General features: G+C 36.1%; 4 protein-coding genes across 8 annotated transcripts; all 4 read left to right on the top strand.

Annotated features, from left to right (window-relative positions):
* Positions 1 to 6,516: 6,516 nt before the first annotated feature.
* Positions 6,517 to 10,779, top strand: LOC131020899 (probable protein phosphatase 2C 60). Its single transcript, XM_057949944.1, has 5 exons — positions 6,517 to 7,051; positions 7,447 to 7,892; positions 8,229 to 8,596; positions 9,462 to 9,698; positions 10,140 to 10,779. Exons 2-5 carry the CDS (start codon positions 7,574 to 7,576, stop codon positions 10,410 to 10,412), a joined length of 1,197 nt encoding a protein of 398 aa, XP_057805927.1. The 5' UTR covers positions 6,517 to 7,051; positions 7,447 to 7,573; the 3' UTR covers positions 10,413 to 10,779.
* Positions 10,780 to 11,632: 853 nt separating this feature from the next.
* LOC131020898 (V-type proton ATPase subunit B2-like) lies at positions 11,633 to 17,078 on the top strand. 2 transcript variants are annotated; one of them, XM_057949942.1, is made up of 15 exons: positions 11,633 to 12,054; positions 12,835 to 12,899; positions 13,239 to 13,294; positions 13,387 to 13,485; positions 13,802 to 13,861; positions 14,099 to 14,210; positions 14,297 to 14,505; positions 14,828 to 14,956; positions 15,072 to 15,209; positions 15,456 to 15,606; positions 15,716 to 15,798; positions 16,071 to 16,118; positions 16,210 to 16,263; positions 16,346 to 16,429; positions 16,523 to 17,078. In XM_057949942.1, the coding sequence occupies exons 1-15, from the start codon at positions 11,909 to 11,911 to the stop codon at positions 16,706 to 16,708; spliced, it is 1,620 nt and encodes a 539-aa protein (XP_057805925.1). In that variant the 5' UTR covers positions 11,633 to 11,908; the 3' UTR covers positions 16,709 to 17,078. The 2 variants fall into 2 exon arrangements, with proteins under 2 accessions (XP_057805925.1, XP_057805926.1); XM_057949943.1 differs by having other exon boundaries at positions 14,099 to 14,214; positions 14,301 to 14,505.
* A 497-nt stretch (positions 17,079 to 17,575) lies between these two features.
* Positions 17,576 to 20,717, top strand: LOC131020896 (pentatricopeptide repeat-containing protein At1g31430). Of its 4 annotated transcripts, none has more exons than XM_057949940.1 (2): positions 17,576 to 19,864; positions 20,158 to 20,717. In XM_057949940.1, the coding sequence occupies exon 1, from the start codon at positions 18,037 to 18,039 to the stop codon at positions 19,792 to 19,794; it is 1,758 nt and encodes a 585-aa protein (XP_057805923.1). In that variant the 5' UTR covers positions 17,576 to 18,036; the 3' UTR covers positions 19,795 to 19,864; positions 20,158 to 20,717. The 4 variants fall into 4 exon arrangements, with proteins under 4 accessions (XP_057805923.1, XP_057805921.1, XP_057805922.1 ...); XM_057949938.1 differs by having other exon boundaries at positions 20,053 to 20,717; XM_057949939.1 differs by having other exon boundaries at positions 20,029 to 20,717.
* A 266-nt stretch (positions 20,718 to 20,983) lies between these two features.
* LOC131020895 (uncharacterized) lies at positions 20,984 to 23,004 on the top strand. The gene is made up of 3 exons (XM_057949937.1): positions 20,984 to 21,265; positions 21,543 to 22,403; positions 22,503 to 23,004. Exons 2-3 carry the CDS (start codon positions 21,552 to 21,554, stop codon positions 22,521 to 22,523), a joined length of 873 nt encoding a protein of 290 aa, XP_057805920.1. The 5' UTR covers positions 20,984 to 21,265; positions 21,543 to 21,551; the 3' UTR covers positions 22,524 to 23,004.
* Positions 23,005 to 23,225: the final 221 nt, after the last annotated feature.

Genomic DNA, 23,225 nt, shown 5'->3' with positions numbered 1-23,225 from the left:
GTTGTATTTTTGGGGGAAGCAAAAACTTTGCTTTATATTCTAAGAAAGTGTGCGATAGGAAACTCACTATCTGTATGAAGAAGTATATGATTTTCTTGGAAAGGAAGGTGAAAAATAATGTGGAATTACAATATATACAACAAAGAGAAAAAAAAGGGGGGAGAACAAAAATAAAAACTCGACTGCGCTTGTAAATTTCTAACTGTAAATCTTCCATTTCAAAATCCCTAATTGGGCAATAGAGATTCAAAAACCACAACAAAAACTTATTCACATGATTTTCACTCAACTTCGGTTGCTCGATTGCTCTTGTAAATAAAAAGCAAAAGAAAACTCAATTGCTCTTGTAAATTTCTAATTGTAATTCTTCCATTTCACAATCCCTAATTGGGCAATAGAGGTTCAAAAACCACAGCAAAAACCTATTAACATGATTTTCACTCAACTTCGGTCATGCTCATCCGCCCATAGCCATCCGCAGATTGCCGCATTTCTGGAATCGCGCCACCACCAGAATCTAGCGGCAGGACAGGCAAGTCGATGAAGGAAAAAAAGATAGGGAAGAGAATGTTGGAGTCGAATCTAGAAGAAAGAGAGAGGCAGAAGGCCAGAACCAGATCTAGAAGAAAGAATGAGGTGAAGGACAGAGCCTTACCTGCAGATTTTCTTGCAGAGGGAAAATGGAGGTTGAAAGTGATAGAATCTAAAAGGAAAGAGGAAATGTGAGAGAGAAGATAGGCAGCTGCGAAATTTAGGAGAGAGAGTTAAAGAAAGAGAGATGGAATCATCAAATTAAATAAGTTGGAGAATATGAAAAGACTCAATTATGGAAAATTGGAAAGGACTATTAATTTTGACAGTTTTTTTGAAGAAAAAATAATAAAAAATGAAAATTATAGTAGTAGTTTGGGCGGGAAAAGTTGTGAATCACAACTTTCCTTTAGTATAATATATATATATATATATATATATATATATATATATACATTATACCATAAAATATACTTGCTTTGTCCCCTTTAAGTTGCTTCACACACACATATTTTCTTTCTTGTTGTTTTGTTCGCATGTCAGAAACATGGCCGATCATGAAGTGATGGTTAGTTTGAAGCTCTGTCTTTGGTTATTTCTCTGGCGTGTTTGCGGGTTGGAGGGATTCCGGGTAATGGCCATGCCGAAGCTCGAAAGGCGCCTCCACCCTTGTGTTTATTTTATTGTGTTTGTTGTTCTTTGCTTTTCTAGACAGACACTCTTTTCTCATCTTAATGTTTTTCTCATTGATTTTTCATTAAGATGGTTTTAACGAGGCCTGATCCTTCGTTAGCTCTTTGTGCTTCCATAGGTTTCTACGTTTTTTTCCCCCATCAATAAAATTTGCAGTTTAATAATAATAGTGAAGAAAGGGTTCCACAATAAGGGTATTATTAAGTACATTATAGATAAATAGTGTAAGTTATAAGGGTAAAATTGTAAAAAATATGTGTGGAATAATATCGAAAAATAGAATGTGCATAAATTTGAAAGACGTATAAGAAGAAAAAGATATATATAAATTCATGGAATGAAACCATTATTTTCATTAGATTGTTGGTCATGGATAATTAAAGCATCAAGGAAAAACTTACGTGACAAAAAATGATGATAATTAATGTTAAACGACCCCACACGAATGTATATAATTCATCTTATATCCACGAGCATGTATCTTAATTGAAAAGTTCATAACTAAATGTTCCAACTAATTAAACATGGATATTTTAGAGAAAAATAAAATAAAAAATAGTAACGTTGGATCAATTTACTACAACAATCTTTCAAAAAATATACACGACAACAATCAAATAATTACAAAATATGTAACACGAGGATATGATCTGGACATATATTGAATGCAGCTGAGTAAATGCATGCATTTTTTGGATTTTGACAGAAATTTGAGGAAGAATAATATTTATCCAAATTGTGAGTTTTGTTTTTCTCAATTTTTCCATTTTCCATCGCTGGCCCCACGCATTTGTCCTTTGATTTATTGCCATTTACTGTATCTGAATTTACAACACATAATTTAAAGAGAGGCCCTTTCCTGCAATTTGGGATATGGATAATGATGAATTGATGATAAATAAAAGAAAAAATTCCACGTATTTGATAAATAAAAGGATATCTATATTAATCTATTTCATTTTTTTTTTTGAGATATCGAAGATATTGTGTTTTAAGTTGTTAATTGAGAAAAATAAGATTGTGCTTCTTTATTTTTATAGATAAATATTTTCGATAATAGTACATGGAAGTGTTTTTAGGAAAAATTTCGTATCAAACGATCATTTATAATTAATTCACAAATTCATAAAATAAAATAATATATTTCCCCTTAAACAAATAAACACCATACATAACATAAGGGATAAGTTGCATATATTCACAAATTTAAAATCTGGCAAATTGTAGCATGGGTAAAAATAAATTAACTAAAAAATAAAAATAAATGAAATGACCAAACGATTTCCTCATTTTGGGACAATTATTTGAGGAATTTATGGAAGTGTAGTCCCTACTATAGATCAGTCTCCTCTGAATGCAATCTGATTGAATAAATTCGATGCTGATGGTTTACCATCAAAATTATCACTTCACTATTTTATTATATAATATTTTTTTGAATTTATTACTTGACAAAATTAGTGCCACATGCATGCACTCTCTTATTTATCCTTTCTCGCATGCATTAATTAAGATAATAATTAACTAAAATAAAAATACTAATTTGTGTAATGCATGATAATAATTATAGTTAAAATAAAAAATACAGATATGTATAACTAAATTAAAAAAGATAAAAATAAGCTAATTATGTTAAATATGATTATATATTTATTTAGTGTTTCTTAAAAAAAATTATATATATGTGTGTGTGTGTGCATGTGTGCTACTATTATTATATAATAATTACATAATATTATGTTAATAATTTTTTTTATTAGATGTAGCAATTCGACAAACAAATAATTTTTTATTTTATTTTTTTGAGAAGACCAAACAAAGCATTGATTAAAGCTCAATTGTCCGAATTCGAAATGCAATAAAAAGAGTCGGCTAAATTAAAAATTGCTCAAACACTAAAGCTCATAATGAGCTGGTGCTCGTGGATATGATGGCGTATTCCATTTTATTTAGATCATGGTTAATTTATACATAGATACATGTGATTATATAATATCCAAATCTCATGTTTAATTTAATTTCCCTTGATTTAAATTATCAAATGGTTGAGATTTTTCGTATTTTTTTTAGTTTGAAATGAATTGTTGATGGCAAGAATGATGGAGCATTTCATTTATGTAATTGAACACGAAACATGAATATAGTTAAATATAATATAATGCATATTGTTGAACATAAATATTAATTACATTTTTTTGAAGCCGATCTCTTACCATTTTAAGTTTTTAACAGTGTTTCATCATGCAATTAAATATATTTATATTTTTTTATGTTTAATATTAAATACATAACAGCCGATGAGGCCTTGCTCTAGTGGCAAAGTTGAGGCACCCAAAGACTCTCCTTTGTGAGAGGTCTTGGTTGATTGTTTGTTGGTGGTCTCACACGCAGGGCGTTCTCGCCTGCATGCGGTGATATTTTTCACTGTTGTGTGGTGTTGAGGTCCCGTTTGCGTACGTGTTGCATTAATAATTGTATTCAGATACCTCTTGTGACTTGTAACTTAAAAAAAAATATTAAATACATAATATGCATACTATTGAATAAATCAATGTATAGATTAAATTGACGATGTATTCATTTTTACAATATCCCATTAATTAAATCATTCATATGTATTATATATAAATCTCTCATTCAAAAAGCCACTTTTCTTTCCTGTAATTAATCTTATAAATATGTATAAACACACTCACGTAATGATGAAGAAAAATACTATTTCGAGGTAAGCACCTAAAAAGGCCCAACTCATTGCTCCAAAAATGAAAAAAGTATTACTCACATTATTCACATTCTCATTTTGTTCTTTTCTAGAGTCTTGAATTTATTCCAAATTAATTATTTTCTCTATAAATGCATTCAATGTTTATAATAATTAATATTTGTTCTGAAAAACAAATCTATTTATATTATACTTTATTCCAAGTAGTAATTTTTTTCTATGTATAATAGAGTTAAAATAGAGCTTAGTTAAAAAAAATGGAATCTATTTCAACGCGTCACTTCTTTTTTATTTTTTTAATCTTAGCTCATTTATTATAGTTGATCCAAATATTTACATTTATAATTTATTAATTGGGGTAGCACGTTTACCTAGCACTTTAAAAGGACAAAGGTGAATTAGATTAGATATTCAAATTGACATATTACACATATTAATAATTAACATTAATTAAATCCCTTTTTTTGTGGAAGTGAGTAACTTTAATCAATGGATAACAATTCTGACTCTTCTTAAACTAGCTCTAGCAATTAAGTTTATTAATAAGCTGATTACCAATTTTCTGGCCAATGCTAGCTCTTCTTTGCTGCCACGTGGAACATGAGAAATGAATAAGTCAAATATAAAGGTCTATTTGGCTTTTTTTTTTGGAAGGATTATTTGGCTATCTAAAAAAAAGAGAGAATTGATTTTGATGTTGGGCTTAGGCTTTATATATACATTAATTAATAGTACATAAAATAAAGGATTAGCTTGTACTTTCCTATGCATCTTAAATCAAATTTTTGGAACGCTTCTATTTACACAATATTTATAATAAATATACTATCGACATGCCCATTTTCACATATTATAATTTTAATCAATTGTTCCATGCTATTCATAATATAAGTTTTTCATATTAATAAAAAGAGTTATACTCAAATTAACATAATAATGATAATTTGTCCTTCAAAAAACAATTATCATTTGATGAAAAACATAAAAATAGATATAAATGAGGAGAGTTAATTAATGAGGGGAAACTTTGATATAATTCCCTCCTATTCTTTTTGTAAGTCGTTTTGGACTTTTCATTTATTTGCAAATTAATTGTTGTTTAAGTTTTTACAACCAAAATTACCCTTATTTATTGAACTCCTTATTAATTTGACTTTTCCCCTAAATCAATTTTTTGATATTAAAAACACTCGACAGAAATAGGTTGGAGAAGATGAAGTGTTTTTTCTTTTCTTTTGCGTATAAAGTAACAATTGTATAATTAAGGGTAATTATCATTAATTAAGGTTATTTTGGGTAGCTTTTTTTTATTTAATTAATTTATGTGCCAAAGCTTAAGAAGACTTATAAATTGAATAGAAGTTTAAAATGTCATTTAAAATATAAATACCTAAAAATTCCAATTGAATATGAATAATTCGGTTCATAGCATGTGAAATTCATCCTCGTATTTAGTAAAGATATGCACATTAAATTCCTTGGCCATGGTTGATATTTAGATTTAAAAGCACAGAATTATATTCTTCAAATCTTTGGTGCAAAGGAATCGACTGTCAAATCTACTAAAGGTACATCAATAAATGAAAATAGAGTCCCTCTTCATGAAATATATTCAAATTAAAAAAATAGTACTATATAACAAATCTATTCAAATAAACTAGTACAACTAAACTATTAAACTAACCCTCATTTTTCACGTGGTTGCACCTTCATGAGTAAGATAGCATTTTAGAAATTAAAAATATTAATTTTCCTCTAAAAGAATAAATAAAAATAATCCATGCAAATGCTAAACTCTCAGCTCCATCGACATTTTACAAAATTAATGTGCGTTTTCATTTACTAATAAAACACTCTCGCTTTATGGAGTATATTTTTGTAGCACAATAAATATTTTAAAAGATCACATGACGATATAAGTAATGTGAAATATTTGGCTCGAACATTAATCATACTATCACTAGATCAATAAATATACATTTTTTTTGATAAAAATATAACTTAAACTTTGATTACGTTTTGACTTTTTAGCTCAAATTTACTATTATTACAAATATAACATGTATTCATCTCATTTATTCAATTTAAAGTCTAAGTCAAAAAAATTTGGCCAATTAAATACATCCGACTAAATTATGAACACCTAGACATCTCTTGCTCTTTAAAATTCAATTCAATTCAAGATCCGAGGTCCTGGGTTCGAGTCTTCCGTCGCGCGGTCTTTAAAATTTCTTTATTTACTTATGTAATTTATCAATTTTTTTTTGTTATATAAGAAAACGTAACAAGTTTCGTGGGACGGCCTAAAAAAGAATACGACTCATATTTCGTAGGACGGATGGAGTAATAACTGATTGTACTGTGAATGAAGAAAATGATCTATCATGTGATGAAAATTTTTATAAAAATGAAAAATAATTAATTTTTATGGATGTTCTAGTAGAAAAAAGACTTTTATGAAGAGAGGAAGTATAAATTTAAATTAAAAAATTGTTTTAAAGAATAACCCAAAATAAAATTAGTAAAAAATTAATAAAAGCCGAAGCCTTTATTTGTTGCTCTTTCCTAGCTTCCACCTTTTTGCACATCGGGTATAAATTTAGTTTCTCTCACTAGAATTGAGAGAAAATACAGTTTTCTCTCTCTAAAAATGTGTCCATCTGGAAGAGAGCGTGGAGCCCAAAACTGGTCCTCTGCTTTGCTGGCTTGAAGCTCTCCGTTGTTGGTTTTTAATGGGGTTTGTCTGCCGAGGGATACCAGAGTTTCAGTTGCCCCAATCACACACACAATCATACTACCACTTTCTCTCTCTAATCCTCTCTCTCATTCGTTGCTCGTATTTTCTCTCTCTATACATCGTGCCTTTTTCCTTTTTTTAATTTTGTTTCCCCTCTCTTCAATTGCTCAATCGTCATCTTCTTGTTCCTGTCACTGCCCCAAAGGCTGCAGAGGAGGATTAGATTAAATCCCACTTCAAAGACTTACTTATTTTCTTTTTGATTTTTTTTTTCTATTTAAATTGTGAAAATCCCCTTTGATTCGCTGGATCCACAGATCTAACCTATTCCACTTTGAGATCTTCCTTCTTCCTAAATCAACTCCAAGGTAACTTCTGCGGACTACCAATTTCAGTTTAAATTAGCTTTTATTTGAAAATTTTTTCTCTAGTGTTGATTTTTCGCTGCTCGATTTCAACTTAATGATTTTTTGGTTTGATGGGGGCGGACTTTTTGGAATTCGAGCTCTTGATCAAATGGTTTTTATGGAGAATAAGTGAATTTCGTCGCCCCATATTTTGAAACCCTTGTGCGGTTGTGCCCCTTTCAAATTATTGATTGGGAGATCTGTTTGATATTGGAAGTCTTTTCTTTGTGAGCGTGTTACCCCAAATTGGAAATTGAGTTGATTTACGCGTCTGCTACTTGCTTTCGATTATTAACCGAGATTATCGTTATTCAAATTCTTATGGTTTGTTTGCTTACTTATATCTTTGTTGCTAGACTTTGAATGTGCATAGTTTAAGAGGAAGGCAATTCGGATTGGGTTAAGTTTCCTTGTTTAGAAAGGTATTCCTTGAGTGCACGGTAAATGTGGATGTTTTGGAGGGTGGTTTGGACGAGATGAGGGATGTTATCGGGGTTAATGAACTTTTTGAGGGCCTGTTTTCGGCCGAGGGCAGACGGGTATGTGCAGAAAGGCTCGGATGCCAACGGCCGGCAGGATGGGCTTCTATGGTATAAGGACTCGGGGCAGCATTTCAATGGGGAGTTCTCGATGGCTGTAGTGCAAGCAAATAATTTACTCGAGGATCAAAGCCAGCTCGAATCTGGTTGCCTGAGCACGACTGAGACGGGACCTTATGGCACCTTCGTGGGGATTTATGATGGGCATGGAGGTCCCGAAACCTCCCGGTTCATCAATGATCACCTCTTCCCACATCTAAAGAGTAAGTCTCGATGGATTTTGAGTTGCTATGAGCTTTAGTTGGTTTGAATGTATTGCTTTGTTTTAGTTGCTATTAACTGCAGTTGGTTTAAATATGTTGCTTTGTTTTGGAAAATAAGATTGGTTCAAATATGGTAGCATGTATTTAATGATTGTAATCTAGGGTGTATACTGTGGGATTGTGTTTTATTACAGGCGTGCAGCAAATACTATGAATAAGTCCGGCTTCCTATTGTGTGTGTTTGATTTAAACGTGGACGACATGGTGTATGGCAAACTATGATCATGATTGATGATTGATTTCGTATGGTTGTCAAAGTCTTGGTTGATTGTGCAGGGTTCGCGGCAGAGCATCAGTCGATGTCAGTAGAAGTTATTCGTAAGGCATTTCAAGCAACTGAGGATGGTTTTTTCTCAGTTGTTAGCAGACAATGGCCTACGAGACCACAGATTGCCGCGGTTGGCTCTTGTTGTCTTGTAGGAATAATCTGCAGCGGCACTCTTTATATTGCGAATCTTGGTGATTCCCGTGCTGTTCTAGGTAGGCTAGTCAAGGCTACAGGGGAAGTACTTGCTATTCAACTGTCGGCCGAGCACAATGCAAGTTTTGAGTCAGTGAGACAGGAGTTGCAGTCTTTGCACCCTGATGATTCACATATCGTAGTTTTAAAGCATAACGTATGGCGTGTGAAGGGTCTTATACAGGTAAATTTATCATTTCTCCATTGAGCATTGGATTGATTTCATTATAGTGGAGACGGGTGGCATGTTTACTTCCGTGCCACAAACATCAATTATGATTTGATAGATTGGATATAACTTATACATCCAAGGGATGTTATTACTTCAAGGGTAGCGGTGCAGTATTAGTTTTGAACACCAGAGATCTGAGATAAAAAATAGATTCTTAATTTTTCCATATTCTGTAGATACGTTCCACACGATCAGTTGTATATTGAACTGTTAGTCACTTCTTTACAGTTACATTGTTCTAACGCTTTCTTGGAAAATTGAAGCACGATGATACTCATGAAAAAGAAAACACTAACTAATAGAGTACTTGCTTTCATTTATTGCTGACTTTACATTAGATATTTTTCTTTCTAAAATTGATTTACAGTAAGCCCTAAATGTCTTCAAAGTGTAGTTTCCATTATTGATATATCACACATATTTGTTTCTTTCTAGATGGCGTGAGCTTCACGAGTTTGCTTTTGATTTTGAGCAGTTAATGGTTTCTTAGGTTGTGAGCTAAACCATTGCCATATCATATCTCTTCTTTTCATTTATAAATCTAATATGGTACTCCAAGAATTTAATTATCATATATATGTGGTCAATTCAAAGTCAAAACTGTCGCCAGTAAGCAGAACTCTTGATATTAAGGCATTAGAACCCTGACTCTGTTCAATGCGTATATTTTCGCCCTCAATTTGGTTTAGCTTTTGAAAAACTATAATGATGTTTGGCTTGGGTTTGAAGACTTGGTTTTTATGTTGTCCACGCTGGATGAAATTATGTGATTCTGAAATCATTAATATAGAATTGATATTAACTGTGTTGCTTACAGATCTCAAGATCAATTGGAGATGTGTATTTAAAAAAGGCTGAATTCAACAGGGAGCCCCTATTTCAGAAATTTCGACTTCGTGAACCTTTCAAAAGACCTATTTTGAGCGCAGATCCTGCAATCGCTGTGCAACAGTTGTTGCCTCATGACCAATTCATTATATTTGCATCTGATGGCCTCTGGGAACACCTTACCAACCAAGAAGCTGTTGATCTGGTCCAAAATCATCCGCGCAGCGTAAGATATTTAACTCTGAAATCCTTAAACAGATTTCTATTTTCGTACTGGTACTTTGTTGAGTGCAACTTTCTCGAGATCTTGTGTTACAGTTTATGAGTAGCCTGCAGGCGGTATTGCTCGGCATTTGTTTTCATATGCATCTTTTTCTGGTAATAAATTTGTCGATTACTCTTTGCACTTGTCCTCATATTGATAGGAATCGACTATGAGTGTATTTTTGTTCTTCATCGACTGACTAACTGAGTTTAATCCTATAACTGCATATCAGCTACTACGAAAGCAAAGAGTTTCATTATCACATTGGCTTTTCTGGCCGGCTGTGCGATATTTACTTTTGTTGATTGGAGATGGTCTATTCATTAATCTTTTTCGAAAGTCGGACAATAATTGTCTTTCTGCTATAGATTCTGGTACCTCAAAAAGGGTTGAATTGTGCAGGGGAGTGCTAGGAGATTAGTGAAAGCAGCGTTGCAAGAGGCAGCCAAGAAAAGGGAGATGAGGTATTCGGACTTGAAGAAAATCGACCGTGGAGTCCGTCGCCATTTCCACGACGACATAACAGTCGTGGTGGTGTTTGTTGACTCTCATCTTGTGAGCAGGGCTAGCTCAGGCCGGGCCCCCAACATATCTGTAAAAGGGAGTGGCATCACTATCCCTCCCAACTCGCTCGCGCCTTTCACGACCCCAGCAGAACCCGTCGCAGCTGCCTGACAACGCCACGCAACGCGACACCCCCTGCCTCTGATTTGTTTCACCTGATGGAAGACAGGTAGCTTCTTGAGCGGCCCTTGAATTCTTTAATGTACACTGTAACTTTTTAACCCCCCCTAAAGACTACTATACTTACGCTTTCTGGGCAGCTTTGTTTCTGTGTTTATTTGATCTTGGCACCACTTTTGTAAATCCCCATGTTTCCCATCAACCCTATTTGAGATTGAGACCACTTTTATCAACAGATTATAGCTGAAACTCCCATACCTACAACCTCTCTCTTTTTCATCTCTTGATAGTTTGCTTTCTTTCCTTTTGTATGACTATATATGTTTATGATGATGATTAGAACTGATGATTTGCACCATTTTGATATGGAGACGAGAGTGGGTGATGCAGAGAAGCTGCTCGATGAATTGTCGAGCAGCTTAATTTTGCTTGATTTATGTTTCATTGAAATATAATCATAAAAAATAAATGATCCGTTATAGTGTGAAAATGCGATCAAGAAAGGGCTAAAATTTACTCCCTTTGTTCCATATTAATTTAATATGGCTCGTTATTTTTCGGCACGTATATTAAAGAGAGCTTAATTTATGAATAAGTTGAGAGCTTAATTTATGATAAAGTTACGGTCTCGCTAGCTCAATGTAGCAGTTAAGATACTATCTAATAATGAAATATAGATTGGAGGTTTGAGACACTTTGAGGGGCTAATGTGTGGAGAAATGGAAAGTATAAAAATGCACTTGCCAAATAAATCTCGAATTATCATTGTTTTCTGTCATGAATCATTAATTTCGATCAATTAATATCCGAACTATGAAAACTTATATACTACAAATTTATTTTAGTATTTGAAAGATGAATTGAATCGTTGCAAATTTAATATGGCCCGACGTGTGTGAAATTGAACTTTTTCGTACTAAATTCATGACGATCAAACTCACTTTGTTCATGATTATTACTTCTTTCGTCTCACTTCACTTGGTCTATTTTTTTTTTTTGGGTCATCCCACTTTTTTTTTTTAATAGATTCACTACAAAAGATATGGACTAATATATTTTACACTACAATTTTTTGCTTTTTAATAATCGTATCCAAAAGAATTAGCAAAATAACTCTAAAAAGAAATTTTCGTCAAAAAAAAAAAAAAAAAAAACTCTAAAAAGAAATTGACCAATTATTAAACCCAATACACAACCAAACATGTCGACTGAAGAGATACGCTGAGGCTGTCTTTGTCGCCGGGCCGCCATAGAAGCGACACGTGGCACTCTTCTACACCGTCTGATTCGTGCCAATGCGCCCTTACTGCTCATCACACCACCAGCCAATCTGCCCGCTTGTTCCTGTTGTACCTTGGCCGGTAAAAATTCCGCAAAGTTACAGCAGGCTGCAGTAAACCCACGCTTCGACGAGTTGTACACTCCAATTTCATTTTCATTTCTCCAATTATTCCAACTGCTGTAATAAATAAAAAGGTCATCGTCACATGATCCATGACTCGAAAATACTGACAATTCATTTTGTTTCAATTTCAATTTCAATTATTCAGATCTCATTATATTGTTTTTGCTGTTTTCATCCATCTCACTGCAATTCTCCTCGCTTTCTCTCTGATTGGGATTCAGCGAAAAGGTATGCCACTTTTTAGATCCGGCTTTTGAGCATATTCAGTTTCAATAGGCTCGAGCGGTTTTAGATTCGTCTGTTTTTTGGCTTTTGTTCGTCGATTGCGGTGTGCGCGAGTGTCAAATCTGCTCTCGTGGAGTTGAATTTGATCCGTACATCCATTGTCGTAGTTGCTGCCAGTGTTCCTTTAAATTGTGGTGATCTATCTTAAAGCTCAATGTTTTACAATGGTTTTTGTCGTTCCTATGGAAATGAAGATGCTGTGGTGTGTTGGCAAATGTAAACTTTTTTGATGAAGGGTGATAGTGGTGATCCAGTGTTCATTTCTGCTGCTCGACTCACGCTAGTTCTCGATAAGAAATAAATGAAAATGTAAATGATCTGCCTCTGTTTGGTTTACACAGAGTAGATCATTTGTCAAGATATGATTTTGGTTATTAGATCAATATGCAATTGAGAGCAGTCTACTGGTTGGCAAGCAGCAATGTCTAAGCTGAACTGCAGGGTTCAGCTGACCCTTTTATTCTCATGTGGATGTGTCGAACCGTAGTACCATATGAAGTTAAGGAGAGCTAAGGGAGAGTTTCTTCTAGTTTGATGAGTGAAAAAGCAAAGCATATGTTATGTCTGTCTGCATACTTGCTGGAGATATAGAGTAACGTTTAGTCATGTTTTTATGGTTTCAGTTTCTGAGCTGTCCTGGGACTAATTGCTTCAAGTCAAGTGGCATTAACTCTTTCTCTCTCTGTCTCTCACACATATCCTATTTGGTCTGAAATTTTGTAGGTTGAATATGGGTGTGACAGAAAACAACATTGACATGGAGGAGGGAACTCTGGAGATCGGAATGGGTATACTCTCATTATATCCTATTTCCGTAACATTTTGAGTATATCCCATAGTTGGTAGTGTGCTAGGATCTGCCATCATGTAGAAATCAAATAAAACTGCTTCTTTGTTTTCATCAGTATCATATTGCTGTTAAGAGAGGATCTACTAAAGACCTATTTTCCACAAGTTGTAATGTAATTATGTAAAGATGTATTGCCTGTAGTGTAGGAAATGTTAATTTTTGGAGACAATTAATCAGAAGTTTCTACATAATTTAGTAATATCTACTCTAAATAGTCCCTTTGCATATGTACTGATTTACTAAAGTGCATAGTTTGATATGCTCGAATATTTCTCAGAATATAGAACAGTCTCTGGAGTGGCTGGACCTCTTGTTATCTTAGACAAAGTCAAGGTGAACATTGTACTCCTTATTTATTTCTTCTGTCTGTGATAGATATGGAATCTGGAACAGAATTACTTAGATGTATTCTGAAACTTTGTCAGGGACCCAAGTACCAGGAAATTGTCAACATTCGCTTGGGAGATGGAACAACCCGTCGGGGGCAAGTTTTGGAGGTTGATGGAGAGAAGGCTGTTGTCCAGGTGATTGCCATGATAATTTGTTGCTTTGTTCATTGAGTGGTTTTCCATGTTATAGATTTGATATTTTGCCACCTTTGGTACTTTTTTCCTTAATCTTGTAATTTAAGGATTACAGACGCCTTTTCAGAAGTATATCCCCTCTTTCCTCTAAGTCCTTTTGTTGACTAATCTGCTGAACTGCCAAATTGGAGAGTCCTTGAATTGTTTGATTATGCGTATCTGCTTGGATTTTATGTTCCCTATTTATCCAGTCAGTTCTTTCCATCTGTTTCTTGTACTAGATAGTAGAATTTCATTCCTTTGTTCTATTTACCAGGTTTTTGAAGGAACATCTGGAATTGACAACAAATACACTACTGTCCAGTTTACTGGGGAGGTACTTATCAATCACTGAGGATAATCATTGTCATGTTAGTTCTGCCTAGATAGACTAATGATTGGTCTATAAGCTGACTACAGTTTTTGGAATAGATTTATGCATTAGATATTACGAGCTGGAATTCTGTGTTGTTGTTTTTTTGGGTAAATGGGCTGAGATTTTATACTGGTGCAATATTTATTATCTGGTATTTAAAATTGGTTTCATAGAAATTGTGCTATAACTTGTTTGCAGGTTTTGAAAACACCTGTCTCATTGGACATGCTCGGTCGTATTTTTAATGGTTCTGGAAAGCCCATTGACAATGGCCCTCCTATTCTTCCAGAGGCCTACTTGGATATTTCAGGCAAGTACTAATATTGTATGAGAAGTGTCCTTGTTATACATTGGACCACTCCACATTTGATGTATTCTCTAACCTGTTGGGTCCAGGGAGTTCCATCAATCCTAGTGAGAGAACCTATCCTGAAGAAATGATACAGACTGGAATTTCAACTATCGATGTCATGAACTCAATTGCCCGAGGTCAGAAGATTCCTCTATTTTCTGCTGCTGGTCTTCCCCACAATGAAATAGCTGCCCAGATTTGTCGCCAGGCAGGCTTGGTGAAACGTCTCGAGAAAACTGACAATCTTCTCGAGGTATAATTTTACTACTGGAACGTTTCTTCGATTTTTTTTCATTCCTATACCTTAATCCAATAGGAATGCTATTTTTCTTTTTCCATGCTTCATATCTAATTAATGACTTTTGCTTTCTTTCTCTTTGTTTGGTAATTGTTGCTTGATATGGTAGAACCATATGCATTTTTGATTGAATCTTGTTTAATATTCATTGAATGTTGTCTGCCAATATTCTAATCATACATGGCACATTGGTATTGAAGAGGAGTGTATTTCTCTTTGTTGCAAGAACTTATAGTCGGCCTAAGTATGTGAAATTAAGTTGATGACTGTGCTACAGGGTGGTGAAGAGGACAACTTTGCCATTGTCTTTGCAGCTATGGGAGTGAACATGGAGACAGCGCAGTTTTTCAAACGTGATTTTGAGGAGAATGGATCAATGGAGCGGGTGACCCTTTTCCTGAATTTGGTATTTGTGCTGATCATCTTATTCTCAACTGTTTTATTACATAAATTATTACATAAATTATTACATAAATCTTGGTTCAAGATGTCTCCCATATTTAATATCTTATTTTCTTCAGGCCAATGACCCTACAATAGAACGTATTATTACTCCTCGCATTGCACTGACAACTGCAGAATACTTAGCATATGAATGTGGCAAGCATGTTCTTGTCATATTGACAGATATGAGTTCCTATGCTGATGCTCTTCGTGAGGTACTATCTGCATAACCTTCCTGCTTTATCAGCTGTTAACCGACAATTCTATCTTCTTTTAAAATTTATTTTGAAATGTACCCTCTTATTTACATTCTATGAAGTTTTCAAGTGAAAAGTGCCTTTACAAGTGTTTTTATGCACATCCCATCTTGGCTGTCTGTAATAGTATATGTTTGATATTAGTTATTCCTCTTCCAAGTGTAATTGGAAAGCTAAGGGAAAGAGATTATATTTTCTTCTTAGGTGTCTGCTGCTCGAGAGGAAGTTCCTGGGAGGCGTGGGTACCCTGGTTATATGTACACTGATCTGGCTACCATCTATGAGCGAGCTGGACGTATTGAAGGACGAAAGGGATCCATTACTCAAATTCCTATATTAACCATGCCCAATGACGGTAATACATAGACCTATTACATTTCTCTCAACTATTGGGATATTGTTTTCCCTCATTTTCACGATTATAAATCAATGTTAATCTTTTTCTTTTCTGTTGAAATTCTCAGATATTACACATCCTACTCCAGATCTTACGGGGTATATCACCGAGGGACAGATATATATTGACAGACAACTTTACAATAGGCAGGTAAAGTGAGGTTGATGCACTCCATTAGCATCTAACATGGCACCAATTTTTTCCCAAATCTTAATGCACTTTCCCACATGCCCTTTTTTTGCGCGTACCGAGTATCTTCAGAAAAATCTAATGAACCACCTCGTAATAATTGAAATTATGCGTTCTTGTTTGTTCAAATTACTGCTTGTGAAGCTTATAAGAGGTTGATTAGCTGTTGTATCTTTGGGCTGTTCTTTCTTATTGATGGATTTGGCTTAACAGATATCTGCCTGAATTGACAGATATACCCTCCAATCAACGTGCTGCCATCCTTGTCTCGTCTAATGAAGGTCAGCACACACGTTTATCATATTAATCTATGCTTGAGGAATTATTTAAGCTAATGAGAGTTGCTACTATTGCTGCTTGAATATGTTGCAGAGTGCCATTGGTGAGGGAATGACACGTCGGGATCACTCTGATGTATCCAACCAGGTAGCAGACTTCCAAATTTTGTTTCACTGATCACAGTTGAATTTTGCACTAATTTTTTTTTTCTCTGGTTTACTATTCTCAGCTATATGCAAACTATGCCATTGGGAAGGATGTCCAGGCAATGAAAGCCGTGGTCGGAGAGGAAGCTCTTTCCTCCGAAGACCTGGTCTGTATCCGCACACGGCTGCTGTATATTTGTATTAATTCCCCATGGTAGCTAGTTCAGATTACTAACTCGACATGGTTGTAACTTGTACAGCTGTATCTCGAGTTCCTTGATAAATTCGAGAAGAAGTTTGTGGCCCAAGGAGCTTATGACACGCGCAACATCTTCCAGTCGCTAGACTTGGCGTGGACCCTGCTCCGTATCTTCCCCAGGGAACTTCTTCACCGTATTCCAGCCAAGACACTCGACCAATACTACAGCAGGGACGCGTCCAACTGAGAGGAAGAAGAGCAGAGTTTCGTGTTGGACTAGGGCGCTTCGAGGTGTGTTTCTGGATGTCTTTTTTGTTAGGTTGTGAATCTCCTCTTTTATCTGGTTTGGAAATAAGATGGAAATCTCCCACAAAAGGGCCAAAGGCAGTGACTCCGGAAGTAAAAGATTTTTTGTATTCTTTCAAGAGATATAAACTCATCATGTGCTGTAATTCGTTTGTATTATTTGTGTTGCTCTAAGCTAGATGAGTGCTGCAGCATTTGGCCTCTTAAATTATAACTTAATTTTCTTTCTCAACTTCTGGAGTTGTATTTTGATGGACAATTTTGCTTCCTATCCTATTATTCGGTTTAAAAAATAAATGGTTTTTATCTCCTCCTTTTTCTTGTGATTAATGCTACAATTTGAAGGTGTTAAGGTATGTTGCATTGCCCCATGCAATGTAACAGATTTTCTTTTTGCATGAAAGTTTTCTCATTATTAATTAATACTAATATTTAAAATTTAGTAAATATTTAGTGTTACTATTTCAGGATTTAAAATTTATTTTGTTACCCATACAAAATATTCTCTAATGGACAATTTAAAGGCTGAGATTAAATTAATAAAATAACTGTGTTTGTCTGTTTGATACTGAAGCATAAATTTGTAAGACAGCTTATTCCCCAACCGATCTAATTAGATGTTTGAGTTACTATGGAAATAAATAAAAAATTATATCGATCCTTTTTATTTAAAAAAAAAAAAAATCCCATGTGTGCTAGTACAAAGGATTAAATATAATTAAATATAATAATAATAATAATAATAATAATAATAATAATGAAGGAATTTGACAAAAATACCCTCGTAAAAAATAGGGTAAAATGTAACTAGCTCTCGTCTCATCCGTGTATCTGCAAATCTTCTTTTCCGGCGAGACATTGCGACAGCCTATAGCTTCTGCTCAGCCACCGCCACCACTCTCCTCCGCCGCCCCATCACTTCTTCCTCCACTCTACATGCTCCCTCTAATCTAAAACCAGCAAAACAAGTCCTTCTCAAACAGCCATTCATCTCTCTCGCCCAAACAAAACCCAATTGAAATTGCAGGTTGCCCTAATCCCCTTTCCGGCGACCGCTGCTTCATTTCATCCGCCGCCCAACACTTCGGTAATTCAAAAAAGAAACGCTTTTTTCATTTTCTTGCCAAACAAAATCCTTCCATGACGACTAAAATGGAGAAGAGAATCGTGTTTTTTCGTGCTCCATTTGCTCAAATATTGGAGATGAAGTTGTGTATGCTTTCATCAATGGTGGACCCCGCGGCCTTGTAGTAGTCTCTTCACTTCATAATGCCAAAGAAAGCATGCATAGACCTCATAAAGAACTGCAAATCCATGGCTTGTTTCAAGCAGATCCAAGCTCACGTCTTCACCCATGGGCTCCACGACAGCATTGATGTCTTGCACAAGCTCATCGCATTCGCCGCCGTTGCCGACTTAAGCCATGCCGACAAGGTATTTTCCCAAATTGAGCGCCCAACTTTGTTTATCTATAATGTGATGATCAAGGCACATGTGAAATTCGGTAGTTGCAGAAAAGCCCTTTCCTTGTTTGATGAGTTGCGCCTCAAGGGAATGGTGCCCGATAATTATACATTTCCTTTTGTGTTTAAGGCCGTGGGGAAGTTGAGGATTGTTCCTGAAGGGGAAAAGATTCATGGGTTTGCATTGAAAAGTGGGGATCTTTATGATTGCTATGTTTGTAATTCGGTTCTTGATTTGTATAGCGAATTGGGATGTGCCAAGAACTTGGCCAAAGTGTTTGATGAAATCCCTAAAAGAGACTTAATCTCGTGGAATGTCTTGATTTCTGGGTTTGTAAAGAGCAGTAGGTTCGAAGATGCTGTTAATGTTTACAGGAGGATGAGACAGGAGGCAAGTTTGCAACCCGACGAGGCCACAATCGTGAGCACTTTATCTGCGTGCACGGCGCTAAAGAACTTGGATCTTGGCCGTGAAATTCACGAGTATGTGAGTGAGAAATTGGGGTTTACTATGATTATAGGAAATGCATTGATAGATATGTATGCTAAGTGTGGTTGCTTAGAGATTGCCCGAGGGTTATTCGATGCTATGCCAGAGAAGAATGTTATTTGTTGGACTAGTATGGTTTCAGCTTACACGAATTCTGGTTGCTTGGATGAAGCCAGGGCTTTTTTTGAGAGGAGCTCTGTGAAAGATCTTGTTCTATGGACGACCATGATTAATGGATACGTGCAGTTCAACGAGGTTGATGAAGCCATGGCCTTGTTCAGGCGCATGCAAATGAGTGGCATTAAACCCGACAAATACACCCTTGTTACTTTGCTCACTGGATGCGCTCAATCAGGAGCGCTGGAACAAGGCGAATGGATTCATGCTTACTTGAGAGAAAACAGAATTAGTATTGATGCAGTGGTTGGCACTGCTCTTATAGAGCTGTATGCAAAATGTGGTTGCTTAGAGAAGTCGTTGCAGATATTCTATCGACTGAACCAGAAGGACGCAGCATCATGGACGTCTATGATATGTGCACTTTCCATGAATGGAGACGCGGACAGGGCTGTGCAGTTATTCACGGAGATGACACAAGCCGGGATAAGACCTGATGATATCACCTTCGTTGGTGTTTTGACTGCCTGCAGCCACGGAGGGCTAGTTGAGGAAGGCCGTAAGCATTTTGATTCCATGACTAAGGTTTACCAAATTGAGCCGAAGCTGGAACACTACGGTTGCCTGATAGACCTTCTAGGTCGTGCTGGACTCTTGGAAGAAGCTGAACAGATTATACGAGAGGTACCTGATCAAGATAACAAGTTTGTCATCCCACTTTACAGTGCTCTGCTTAGTGCCTGCAGGAGCTACGAGAATGTTGAAATTGGTGAGCGTGTTGCCAAGAAGCTTCTAGAGATTGAGTCCGGGGATTCAAGCGGTCATACACTTCTAGCCAATATATATGCAGCTGCCAGTAGGTGGGAAGATGTAAAGAACGTCCGAAGGAAAATGGTTACCATGGGGCGCAAGAAGTTGCCCGGTTGCAGTGCTCTTGATGTTCGTGGCCTTTACTAAATCCGGTTCAAACCTCGCCTGCAGATTGTAAATCAATACCGGGGTAAATGTTGTGAGAAATTAGAAGCAGGTACATAATAAATTTTGCATTTCCTTTTGAATGATCCTTTACTACTTGCATCACATTGTGTTTAAATTTTGTTTTGATTCAAGTAATGTCTTGTGATAATTACCTTTGGATCTTCACTCTTTTATGCAGAATCATTGCTGTCTCACTTTCTGAACTTTTTTTAGGTACTCTTTTTTTGTGTGTGTTAGGAAATGGTCGGAGTAGTTGAATAGGAGGATCGCTATGACTATAGCCTCGTTGGTGAACTCAATTACCAAAGACGAAAATGATTTATTTCTCGTGCATAAACACAGGCATTGTTGTTAGGAACAAGGAATGGATCAAATGAGTATCAAGTCCTGTTCTAGGAGCAGTGGTTTGAGGTTCAAGTTTGGTGATTCGAGCAATGCAGAGACGAGTGTCGTGGTGGTGTCTACGAAGATGATGATCATCAGCCTGTCTCTGCAACCTTGCATATAGTTGCTGGTGAAGGAGATGCAGAGGGTGTTCATCATTCTGCCTCGTCTCCACGGACTTGCCCCCGGCCGGGGTGGAGCCGGCTTCAGAAGCCGGGCTCGACGTGCTGGCAAAGGCCATACAGTGCAGCAGAGTGGAGAAACTAGCACATCATCTAGCAAATGTGGAAAAGAATGATCATTTCAAGAATTCATTACTGGTGTTGGAATGTTTGAATGTTAAATACCATTCTTGGATTATACTGATTTTGATTTTTTGTTTTTTGTTTTTGTTTGTGTTCAGTTTCGATTAGAAGTGTACATTTTTCATAGTTTGGTAGATCAATTTGAACATTTTTTTAAATATATTGTAAGGAGTAACAATATAAATATATATAAAAAAGTTTGATTTCCTCCAATAATGAAAGATAATGTTTGTGTATGGTGTTTGTTAACTTTGTTTGGTCGTTAAGCATAATCAATACTTGCACATAGTTTTTGCAATTATAAATAAATGTATATTAATACTAATAAATTTGAAGGAAAAATTAATAGAAAATATGTTAACAATAAAATAAAATACAAAGATTGAGAAACTAATAAATAAGATAACCATTAAATACCTTAAAATAGTTTACTCATTAAATTCAAATTTGCATTAAAAAATGTATATATATGTATATTTTTTTAATTCTTATTCCCCCATTTTTCAAAAAGGAAAAAAAAATCTTATTCGCCCTAAATTGAATTCGCAGAAACAGAATCACATCCCAATTCCTTTACCTTTCCCCAATTCCCATTCCCTGCCCTAATCGGCTGCCGCCTTGTGCCCCAACGCCGACGCCACCAGCCCGCACCGCCGCTCGGCACTCGGCGCTCGCATCCCGCCGCCGCAGGTCCAGCGCGGAAGCCCTACCCCACCATCCACCAGCTCATCTCCAGCTCGGCGTCCACTACTAGTGCTAAGGTTTGAATTTCTTGGATTAGTTTCATTTCTTGATTGATAGTCTTGATTTCTTATTGAATTGTTGTTGTTGTTGTTGTTGTTGTCATGTAGTATTACACTGTTTATGGTTCATGTGTTTTTGCTTGATATCAATCCTGAGTTTTCTTTTTACTGTTTGATATAATTGGTATAGGATCTTTTGCCAGCTTAAATAAAAACATGAATTTTCTAGCTAGTTATTGAGTTGTCAACGAATTTATTAGCTTGATGCTGTGTTGATTTATATCCGATTTCGCAGTTGAGCAGCATGGATGTTGAAGTCGACCATTATGATGTTCTGGGGCTGCCTTCGGGCGAGGAAGGCGCCCGACTCTCGGACCAAGAGATCAACAAGGCTTACCGGTCAAAGGCGAGGGAGCTGCATCCCGACAAAAGACCCGATGACCCCAACGCACATGCTAATTTTCTGAAGCTTCAAAACTCTTATCAAGTTCTCAAGGATGGAAAGGCGAGGAAGCTGTTTGATGATCTACTTAGAATAAAGAAGGAGAAGGCTCAGCGGCAGGGGCAGCAAGATTCCAAGCGCAGGAAGATGATGTCGGATCTTGAAGAACGAGAGCGCTCTGCTTTTGCAGTCGACCCCATTGTGAAGGCTCGAGAGGAGGAGGAGAGGATATCTCGGCAGCTGAAGCAGGAGATTGCTAGAATTATTGCTATGCATTCGAACAAGAAGCCGGCTGCTGCAGCGCCTCCCAAGCGAGATGCAGAAGCCGGGCCAGCAGATGGTGGAGGTAGTGATGGGTTGGACAAGGCAAAGGTTCTCAAAGTCTCGTGGGAGAAGGTTGGGGAAGGTTACACGGCCCAGAGGCTCCGTGAGATATTCGGGGAATTTGGCTCCGTGGAAGATGTAGTCATCAAGAGTTCGAAGAAGAAAGGTTCGGCTCTTGTGGTGATGGCATCCAAGGATGCTGCCATTGCTGCAACGGGGAATGTGTTGGGGGATCTTTCGAATCCTCTCCTTGTCGTGCCTCTTCAACCTGCCTCATCGCCTGCCGTGTTTAGTGCTGAGAAAAACGAGCGTGAGGATCCGAAATTAGGCAATCTTGTTGGTGCCGGGTATCAGGATTATGAAGATTCAGTTCTGGAAAAAATGAAAAGGGTTAGTCTTGGAAATCCTCTCTCATATTATTCATATAAATTGGATATGTATCATCTAAAATTGCCATCTAATATCTTGTTATTTTTCTATGCGTGGCAGGCTGCGCAGAAGCAAAAGTGACTCGTTAAAAGGATCTCGGAGGTGCCAAGAAGAAGAGGTACACTGTGTAGCATTGAGAGATTGCATTTAAACTTATATTGCTATCTGTTTTAGACAAAAGGTAGCTACAATTATTCTTGTTTACATTCATAAATGCCTCTGTGTCCCATTGAGAAACTAGCCACATACTTAGGTTTAAAGGTCCCGATACGGTTTGATCCTTCTACGTTACCAAAAGGCTCGAAGGCTCTCTACTTATGCGGAACATGCTAGTGTTGTAAAGTAATGTTGTGTTAAGATATGTCAGAATTCTAAGGTAGCAGGTTTCTAATCCGATTTGATGGTCAGGAAATGGGTAGTTTTATGTTGAAAATTTGAAATTTTTATGGTAGTTTCTTTGTACACAGCTATTTGAGTTTCCATTCTGATTCGATTGACATGAATGTTCTTGGCAAGATGTAGCTTTTTTCTTAATTTCATGATTGAATTACTTGGTGCTAAACTTTTGCTCTATCATTTTCTTCACATTTGTGCAATTGCTGATAACATGAATGCATGATGTTTTTTTATTTATTTTTTGATAAATTAACAAATAATTCGTAAGGATGAGAATTTATATGAATAAGCAAGCATATATGGTTGAATAACCTCACCGATTAACTGAATTACGAATGTTCATGCATTACAAGTAGATTATTCAATTCTATATACTGATTTATTTGT

Source organism: Salvia miltiorrhiza, chromosome 4 (assembly GCF_028751815.1).
Source record: "Salvia miltiorrhiza cultivar Shanhuang (shh) chromosome 4, IMPLAD_Smil_shh, whole genome shotgun sequence".
Taxonomy (NCBI): Eukaryota; Viridiplantae; Streptophyta; class Magnoliopsida; order Lamiales; family Lamiaceae; genus Salvia; species Salvia miltiorrhiza.
Note: the sequence above shows the minus strand (reverse complement) of the source record. Positions and strands in the feature narration are given on the sequence as shown.

What these genes read in the sequence shown, in the direction of transcription:
- LOC131020899 (XM_057949944.1), top strand. Translation starts at nt 7,574, where the DNA reads ATGTTATCGGGGTTAATGAACTTTTTGAGGGCCTGTTTTCGGCCGAGG. An exon ending in CCTCTTCCCACATCTAAAGA is followed by an intron (nt 7,893 to 8,228) that starts GTAAGTCTCGAT and finishes TTGATTGTGCAG; the next exon opens with GGTTCGCGGCAGAGCATCAG. An exon ending in GTGTGAAGGGTCTTATACAG is followed by an intron (nt 8,597 to 9,461) that starts GTAAATTTATCA and finishes TGTTGCTTACAG; the next exon opens with ATCTCAAGATCAATTGGAGA.
- LOC131020898 (XM_057949942.1), top strand. Translation starts at nt 11,909, where the DNA reads ATGATCCATGACTCGAAAATACTGACAATTCATTTTGTTTCAATTTCA. An exon ending in GGCCTACTTGGATATTTCAG is followed by an intron (nt 14,211 to 14,296) that starts GCAAGTACTAAT and finishes TGTTGGGTCCAG; the next exon opens with GGAGTTCCATCAATCCTAGT. An exon ending in TGACCCTTTTCCTGAATTTG is followed by an intron (nt 14,957 to 15,071) that starts GTATTTGTGCTG and finishes TATTTTCTTCAG; the next exon opens with GCCAATGACCCTACAATAGA.
- LOC131020896 (XM_057949940.1), top strand. Translation starts at nt 18,037, where the DNA reads ATGCCAAAGAAAGCATGCATAGACCTCATAAAGAACTGCAAATCCATG.
- LOC131020895 (XM_057949937.1), top strand. Translation starts at nt 21,552, where the DNA reads ATGGATGTTGAAGTCGACCATTATGATGTTCTGGGGCTGCCTTCGGGC. An exon ending in TTCTGGAAAAAATGAAAAGG is followed by an intron (nt 22,404 to 22,502) that starts GTTAGTCTTGGA and finishes TATGCGTGGCAG; the next exon opens with GCTGCGCAGAAGCAAAAGTG.